At 49.7% G+C, this 9,212-nt stretch overlaps 1 protein-coding gene across 1 annotated transcript; it reads right to left on the bottom strand.

Moving 5' to 3' along the window:
• Window positions 1–1,024: 1,024 nt before the first annotated feature.
• LOC136492998 (arogenate dehydratase/prephenate dehydratase 6, chloroplastic-like) lies at window positions 1,025–2,649 on the bottom strand. The gene has a single exon (XM_066489026.1). The coding sequence runs from the start codon at window positions 2,529–2,531 to the stop codon at window positions 1,254–1,256; it is 1,278 nt and encodes a 425-aa protein (XP_066345123.1). The 5' UTR covers window positions 2,532–2,649; the 3' UTR covers window positions 1,025–1,253.
• Between the last annotated feature and the right edge of the window lie 6,563 nt (window positions 2,650–9,212).

Below are 9,212 nucleotides of genomic sequence, written 5' to 3' on the forward strand. Positions count from 1 at the left end.
ACTGGCCTTTGTTGTCATTGAGATATGTCAATAGTGAATCATCTTTTGAGTGTCTTCTATAAAAAAAAATACAAAAGGTCGTCTGTCTACGTGCTCTTTCCTCTTGGCGTCGTGCCATCATTGGATGAAACCCTTCTTTTTTGGAAAGGGTATATAATTGATCCCTGATGGCTTTTATATTCAGCTCGAGGAGCTGCATCTACGGCGCTCATTTGTATCGTATCTCCGTGGAACAGCATGTGGCGGCTGTTGTTAGGGAATGTTTGAATTCGGGCACTAAAATTTAGGAGGTGTCACATGGGGTGTTCGGATACTAAGAAAAAATAAATAAATTATAAAATCCGTCAGTACTCTACGAGATAAATTTATTAAGCCTAATTAACCCATCATCAGCATATGTTTACTGTAGCACTACATTGTCAAATCATGGACTAATTAGGTTTAAAAGATTCGTCTCGTAAATTAGTCATAAACTGTGTAATTAATTTTATAATTAATCTATATTTAATAGTCTATAAATATGTCAAATATCTAATGGGACAGCCGCTAACCAAACACCGCTGGTCTGCGTGCGTGGTGTAGGTGCGACGTCGCTGTCCTGGCCTCCTGGGGTCCGGTCCCCCGGCTCGTTAGTGATATAACGTCAGATTCGTCAATGTCGCACCACAAACATGTGAGCAATGAGGCTACATTGGTAATTATATACTACGTAGACGGGAGGGTAGCAGTTCACCTCCCTTTCTTTGAAAGACCAACCAACGCGCATGCTCTCTCTGACCGCATCAACACATTTTCACTCCAATTTTCCTGACGATTTCGTTTCACTTCCAGGAAATGGGCGCACGAGTGAGCTAGATGCATGCATCCAATTGGCCTGCAATGTGCAGCCAAATCTACCAAAGGTTACCCAAGGTGGGAAAGGAGAATTAACATGTGATTCCCACCTACCCATTTTGGACGCGGTCAAAATTTCAGGCTTTGTATGCAAACTTTTTTTTGTATAGCAACTACTGCTAGTAATAGTAGAAAGTGTTCAGAGTTTCCGACAACAGATGAACATGAATGTCATCTACTAGTATATATTCACCGCAGATGAATTTGAACAATTACACGTATTACCACGACAGATTAAAGTGAACCCAAAATTAATTACTCAAGGCCGCAGCGAGGGGCGAGTAGGACGACATGAGCAGAAAACCAACGTCCCCACTCGACGACTTCTCCTCGGATCTCCAGCCGGCCTCCAGGAGCAATCAAGACGACGACGACGAGGGATCGGACGAGGAAATGGTGGAGGAGGAGCCGGCGGTCATGGGGGTCATGTCCATAGGGTAGCTCCCGAGCACCCGGAGGAAGGACGTGTACTCCTGGACCTCGGCCAGCGCGTTCTGCGCGCGGGGCTCGGCGAGGGACGCCTGGAAGTCGACGTAGAACATGTACTCGAAGTGCTTGGCGGTGCCGACGTTGGCGTCGTCGACGAGGCGGATGGGCCGGTGGCGGTGCGGCCTGCTCTCGATCTTGGTGAGCGAGATGTCGCGGAAGGCGAAGGCGGAGAGCACCTTGAAGAGCACGGAGGTGCCCTCCCTGTCGTGCGCGAACACGATGCTGGTCTTGAAGGGGCGGTCCGTGCGCGGCACGATGGGCTCCCGGGCCAGCATCACGAAGCGGGTGACGTTGCCGGAGTCGTCCTGGATGCCGTCGGCGAGCACCTCCATCCCGTACAGCTCGGCGGCGCGGGAGGACGCGATGGCGGCCGTGTCGCGGAGCCCGTTGGCGGCCACGTACTCGGCGGCGCCCGCCGTGTCGTCGAAGGCCTCGCGGACGACGTTGAGGCCCATGGCCGTGAGCGTGTGCTCGCACTGCGCCAGCGCCTGCGGGTGGCTGATGACGCGGGTGAGGCACTCCTTGCGCACCCCGGGCAACGCCAGCAGGCAGTGGTGCACGGGGAGCTGCACCTCCCCGACGATGTGGAGCCGGTGCCGGAGGAGCAGGTCGTAGTTGCGGTGAATGCTGCCGCCCAGCGAGTTCTCCACAGGGAGCACCGCGCGGTCGGCGATCCACAGCTCCACGGCCTGGAACGCCACCTCGAACTGGTCGCAGGGGATGGCGTCGCACCCCGAGTACGCCTTCCCGGCCGCCTTCTCGCTGTACGCGCCGGGCACGCCCTGGTACGCCACGCGCAGCTGCGACCCGTGCATCGGCGCCGGGGACAGGTCTGCGATGCGAATCGGCTGCGGCAGGTTCGTCTTGGTGATGGCGCCGCCAGTGATACTACTCACGGGGACCAAATCTAGCACCGCCCCGTTCTGACTCGGCGCCGGCGACGGCGCGACGTGGCCGTTGATGGATTGCGTCCCGAGCGCGGCAACCTTGCTGGACAGCACGGCGCAGCTGCTCTGCCACTCCGCCCGGCCACCGACGACCGCGCCCTGCAACGAGCACCTGACCACGCCTCCGCCTCTCCCCGGAGCGTGGCACGCGAGCCTCGGACTCTTCCCGACCGGCGCCTTGATCATACTCGCTGCAGCCATTGCGACACTGATTGGCTCAGGTAGCTACCTCTCCGCCTCGGCTGTTTCTTGGTTCTGTGCTCTCTGCTCGGCCGGGTAACGGGGGGTAGTTTGAAGCTTCAGAGCGAGAAGCTGAGGAGGCCACGGGCGGGTGGGACCGTTATATAGGGGGCGCCGGCGTTTGGTTTGGTCTGTGGCTGCTGAGGCTTGGAGTGCAAGGGGTTGGTGGGGCGGTGGGGATGCGTGGGCGCAGCTTCGTCATGGATTCGGGAGGTCCGGGACGGGGAGGGGTTGGTTCGGTCAGCGTCAAAATATATCTCCGCCACACCAACCTAACATAAATTACCCCAGCTCACCGTGGAATCAAACGGAACGTGCAGTGCATCTGCATTCCCGCACGCTTGCCACACCAACCAACATAAACGACTAACCCCAGCTCACCGTGCACTTGGCAATTTCCTACCGCGAACGCAAGGTTAATAAGTGCGCTTGTTTGTCGAGTCTGTCGAGTCTGTGATGAGTGATTGTCCGAGATAATCAAAGCTTCGGTTCAGTTTGAGACTAACCCAAGCGTGAGTGTGTGTGCAACATCTACTAGCTGTGGTGGTATGCAGGTGTGGAGCACAGAGACGGTCAACGGGCATGGTGAAGGTCAAGTAGAGACTGGCTGTGCCGATGGACTAGGAGCATTGAAGGACGTACGTGAGGCTCGGACCGAGGTACCAAGATGACCAAAAGACTCACCGTGGTGGCTGACACTTGGGGACATCAACAAGCAAGAGCACATGAGGAGTAGTAGACCGTGTTGACTAAGTCAAGACAGCGGTTGACCAAGTCAAGCGGAGGCGCTGGAGGACTTAGTGATCGGGTGGTCGAGGACGACGGTGACATGTGTTGAGATCTTGGAGGAGGCCTAACGGATACGCTTCTCCAGGTGGTTGGGTAGTTTGGACCTCAAAAACACCGACAGACAGTTTTCGGGTTTGGGCCCCAAAACCCAGTTGAAGTTCCGGCAGGAACTAGAGGCGGCACGTAGTGTCATCGCAAAGCTTGCGTCGAGGCAAAGCAAAGTCGTGAAGAGCTCATGGCCGTGGGATACTTCAATCTCAAGATTGACCACTATGGCCCTGGGGTTAAGTGGTTTAGCCTAAATATATAAGGGCTTGTTTGGAATGTGTAATAGGCTTATAAATAAGATAAGAGACAACCCTCAACCAGCCATCTCTTCAATTGTTTTCGTTTCCAGACTTAGGTTTCCTGGTCTCTAGTTTACTCTTCCATCCGCACCGAGAGAATCATTCCTCTATTATGTTAATCATTTCTCTATAAGAAAAGATCTTGTTGGTGCTTGAAATAAAGTAATTTGACCTCTAAAATCCATGGCTAAGATCGGAGTTCTTATGGAGTTCATGTTTTTTAATGGGCTTTTCCTCTCCCGAACCCCCTTCTCTTGGCTTTTGGGTGATTTGTTTTTTTGTTGAACTTGAGATCGACCAGGGATTGAAAAACAAGCTATGACATGTGAAGAACATATCTGGAAGTCCAATTGACCAGATTCCTTATGAGCTCCAAGTTGGGCTATTTTGAGGAAAGTTTGGAAAGCCCCAATCTGATTTTGTGTGTTTTGGTGCTCCGCTTGCCCGTTTTGTGATCCACTTGTTCCGTGGGTTTCCAGAAGTGCCTTGGAACTTTTCTAAGTCCTCAAGTCATTAGTTGGCTTTCGGGATTTGGAGTTGTTCTCTTGCTTCATTTTAGTTGAAACTGAGAGCATTGTTTTTGGATTTGTGTGTTCCATTTTGGAATTGGTTTTCCGCTGAAGTGACTATCCCGTTGTGTTCTATGGTCACCACCAAGAACATCTAGCCACTTGTTGGCTTGAGGATAGAACTTGTGTAAGTTTTGGTGTTTTTGTGTAAGTTTTGGTGTTTTGCAGGGTTGTTTGGGACAATGGCCATTTCAAAAGAATTTTTGATTGGCTCCCATTCATTGACCCTGGTTGCCTCTTTGGTCCTTCATCGACACCAGCTTCTGCCTTTTGCGTCGCTTCCTGGAACATAAAAATCCTGTTTGACAGGGCTCTAGCTCTGAAAATAGCTCCAGAGCAGGTGCTGAACCATGGAGTAGCCCAACGGTAGAGCTGATCTCGCACCAAACCGTTTGGTATAGCTCCAACTCTGAGATGACCTCATATGTAATTGTTGGAACATAGACATGGACTAAAATGAAAAAAATACATTTCCTCTTCTTCTTCCCACTTCGGTTCTATCCCGCATCGATGCGGACCCCGCGGCGGAAGGGCGGGGCCAGGCCGCTCACTGTCAGGGTGCCCAGTTGGCGGGCAAAGGTGGCCACGATCTTCACGCTTGCCATGTCGCTGGAGGTATCCATGGCACCAGTAGCAGGGGTGGCGCTCGGCCACGACGTCACGCAGCAGGGGCGATGTTGGGCAACGACCACCCTCGCTACAGTGCAGGGCGAGCGCCGAAGGCGGAGCGCTCGCCGGGGCCAGAGCTGGTTGCGCCGACTGCAGGGCTGGAGGTGGGCAGCGCGCAGCCACCACGGCGCGTGAGTGTGAGTCACACGAGTGCGTGAGGAAGAAACAGGAGGCAGCGACGAAAAAAAGAAATCGAACCGGTAAGTTGTGTAATGGATGGCAGTGGTGGGTAATTTATACCAACTCCATTAATTAGAGTTTTTTGATCACCCCTTGAGGTGCTCCTTGGATTTGGTGGATCTGAAAGCTGGATCCACATTTTTTGCGGATCTAGAGTTCACGGAGCTGGGCCTTTGGCTAGAAAAATTGAGAGCAGAACCATTTTTTCGGATCTAGAGCTACGTAGAGCTCTACCAAACATCATCTTACTCCCACTATTCTAAATTATAAAATATTTTATTTTTAGATATATAATTTTTCTATATATTTAAACATATAAGGTATGTCTAAATACGTAACAAAAGCTAAAACGTTGTTTAGTGTATCTAAAAGAGGAGGAGCTACTACAGCCTTTTATCCATGCTGATCACTATAGCCGCAACAGGAGACACTTTTTTCTTTGTCGAAAATGCCTATGTATATAGAAAAGTAAAACGTCATATAATTTGAAACAAAAGGAATAATATATAGAGTAAATTCATCCAAAAGGATATATAGAGCATTTTTTTTAATTTTTGTGAATTTGTTTTGTCCTTACTTGTAGCAACTTTAAAATTTTTAGTACTGGCAGGAGGTATGTGTTGTGGCAATACATTGTTTCTATCTTGATTTAGATGAATTTTAGTCTTTTACTATCTGGCGTGTGCATGCCCATTTCTGAGGGTGATTGACCATATATGAGACCACAGTCTAGTTTGTACAACTACTATTCTATAATCTACCACATTAGCAAAAAGAAAATTGTTTAGATCCTCTTTGGTAGGGCTTGGACTTCTCCAAATCAGTGAAGGCTGAAGAAATCATGTTTCGGTGGCTTCGACTTTACCATGTTTGGCTTGGTTTTGGCTTCACAAGCCGTTCCATGTGTGCAAATTTGGCAACGCTTTTGATTAAGCCAGTGGAGAAATCACAATAAAATCCCTGCCAAAGAGAACCTTACAAACTACAACACACGAACATGGTTGTGCGATCGCAGCTGCGGTGCAGCTCAAAGCTTCCTTCTATTGTGTTTCTAGTGCAGCTATAAGCTTGAAGCTTCCTTCTATTGTGCTTCTAGTGCAGCTACAGCTAGTTTGTGGAAATTTGGTTTTGGTACATGCTCTTTTTGAAACGTTAGGCTTTTCTTTTTTTGCTTGAAGCAAAAAAATAAAAAATCTCACGTCAATTGCTAGCTTAATTTCGCAGCCTCCACATATGATATCTTGACATCTTGACAAGTTTCATGATTTTCGGACTTCGTTTGTTTTTTATAAAATTTAAAAACAACTTGACCGTAAGTTCGTGGTCATGTTTCATGAACAAGATGTTCGAAATTGGTGGTCTGTTCCTGGATACGGCCTCACATTATACTAAATAACATGAATATCATTTTTCCATTTATTTTTTTCATTATTCGAATGACTAGCGGTTATAATTTGAATTATCCAAGAAAATTCAATTAAATGAAATAAATTAAAGAAATATAGAAAAAGTCCGAGAAATGTGCCACATAGGAACATGGAGTACCAGATATTGTCTGAGGACTGCAGAAAAAGTTTGGAGGTCAAAAATAAAAAAAATATGGTTTGTCGAGTGTCAGGCTAAGACACTCGGCAAAGGAGCCTCTTTGCTGAGTGTCAGGACCTATGGCACTCGGCTAAGATTTTTAAAAAATTTTGAAAAAACCCCTCTTTGCCGAGTGCCAGTCCGGGTGGTCCTCGGCAAAGAATTTTTAAAAATTTTAAAAACCCCTCTTTGCCGAGTGCCTGCCTAGGTGGCACTTGGCAAAGAATTAAAAAAATAAAAAAGCTTTGCCGAGTGCTAGATTGGGGGCACTCGACAAAGAGGGGCTTAACCTCCCGGCCCAGCCGGCCCACACACACCGCACACACGCACGCACGCAGGCCCGTGCCAGCGCCGTCGCCACCCGCGCCAGCGCCGCCACCACCCGCGCCCACGCCAGCGGCGGCCGCGCCCGCGTCGCCCCCCACGCCGCGCCGCCAGAGGAGGAGAAAGAGAGGAGGAGGAGGAGAGGAGGAGAGGAGGAAGAAGGAGGAGGAGGAAGGAGGAAGGAGGAGGAAGAAGGAGGCGCTAGCCCCGCCGCCGCCACCGCCCACGCCAGCACCGGCCGCGCCCGCGCCGCCACCGCCCCCGCTCGCGTCCACGCCGCCACCTCCCCCACCCGCGCCATCCCCGGCGCTTCCTGGCCGTCGCCTTGTCCACTGGCGCCCTGGCTCCTTCACCACCGCCGCCTTACGACGCCCACTAGGTATGCCCTACCATCGCCGTCGTCGTAGTATTACTAGTAGTTGCGGTAGTAGTAGTGGTAGAGTAGCAGTGGTGGTAGTCGTATGAGTGGTTGTGACATTGTTATATATATGTGGTTGGATATAATCTTGTCCATGTTGGCCATCATGCCGTTCATATATATGTGCATGTCGGCCATCGTGCCGTTGGTTTTCTTGCAGGTTTTGGAAACCTCATCGTGTAGGGGAGGTGCTGCCGAAATTTTGTATTGACAGTTTTATGTTTCTTTTTTGTAGAGAAGAGCCCATCAGAGCAGAGCTGAAGTACCTCGATGACCTCGATCGCCTTCCTCGCTGCTGCGGGTTTGCCTGCACCGCGTCACCTCGCCAATGCATCGACACGCCACGGCCACGCTAGCCTGACTCCACCGCCACCCTAGGTATAACCCCTCTTTCCGTATCATGGTCGTAGATCACGTAACCTAGTTAGACGTCTCCCGTTCGAAAGAGATACGGTTGGAAATATACAGATATTTCCATATCTAAAACCGTATCTGTTTCGAATTGTCTATGTTTTTTGGACAACCTGCGGATGCGTAGGTGGGGTTAGTTTCCATGGTCTGCTCCGATCCGAGATAGAGTTTCGGCATCATCTCCCTGTTGTTCTCTGGATACACAATCTCTCTGGTAGGACGTGTATTTGGAGAACAACAGAAAGGTGCTGCCAAAATTCTGTCTCAGATAGGAGTAGAGCATGTAAACTAATCCCACCTACATATCCTTGCATGGGATTAGGACCTATCCTCACCTATTAGATAGTAGGAACGTCGTGTAGATGCAATTGATGTTTATATTACTCGCCGCTATATATGTTAGAGGATGGAGGACCATGAGTGGATGTACACAGGCCGCGCAAGTCAGGGTTAGGTCACCAATGAATGGATTGACAAGACCAATGCTTTCTTGGAACGAGCATTTGGCGTGGCTGCTAAAGGAGCGAGTAAAATTTGCTATCCCATGCAGCAAATGTGCAAATAGGAAAAGACAAACAAAGGAGGTCATGGGGAACGTCTTTGGAAGAATGGATTTACGACAGACTATACCAGGTGGGTCTATCATGGTGAAGCCGATCGTATGCGAGAGGAGGTGGTGAGACCATGCGTCGAGGATCATGATGCTAATGCCAGGGTAGTAGACATGTTAAATGACTATCACGAGGCACAGTTCGCTGAAGGACATACAGAGGAGGAGCCAGAGGCAACCGCAAAGGCGTTCTACGACATGTTTGCCGTGGCACAGAAACCCCTTCATGGCCAGACAAAGGTTTCTCAACTGGATGCCATTGGACGCATAATGGCGTTAAAGTCCCAGTATAGCCTGAGTCGAGATGCCTTCGATGGTATGTTGATAGTTATTGGCAGCCTGCTTCCGGAGGGTCACCTTCTGCCAAAGAGCATGCATGAGTCACAGAAACTCCTTCGTGCACTTAAGATGCCATATGAGCAGATACATGCTTGCCTAAAGGGATGCGTCCTATTTAGGAAAGAATACGTGGAAGCAAAGTACTATCCAAAGTGTAAATCCTCTAGGTTCCTGGAGGTAGATTCTGGTGATGGCCAGAAGAGACAACTTGACATTCCCATGACAATCCTATAGCACCTTCCGTTCATACTGAGGATCCAATGGCTATACATGACCGAGGAATCCGCGAAACAGATGACATGGCACAAAAATGGCAAACAATACAATCCTAACATGATGGTACATGCATCCGATGGTGAAGCATGGACCCACTTTGATGGCATTCATCATGACAAAGCTAAA

This window comes from Miscanthus floridulus, chromosome 11, assembly GCF_019320115.1.
Source record: "Miscanthus floridulus cultivar M001 chromosome 11, ASM1932011v1, whole genome shotgun sequence".
NCBI classification, from domain to species: Eukaryota; Viridiplantae; Streptophyta; class Magnoliopsida; order Poales; family Poaceae; genus Miscanthus; species Miscanthus floridulus.

What these genes read in the sequence shown, in the direction of transcription:
- LOC136492998 (XM_066489026.1), bottom strand. Translation starts at nt 2,531, where the DNA reads ATGGCTGCAGCGAGTATGATCAAGGCGCCGGTCGGGAAGAGTCCGAGG.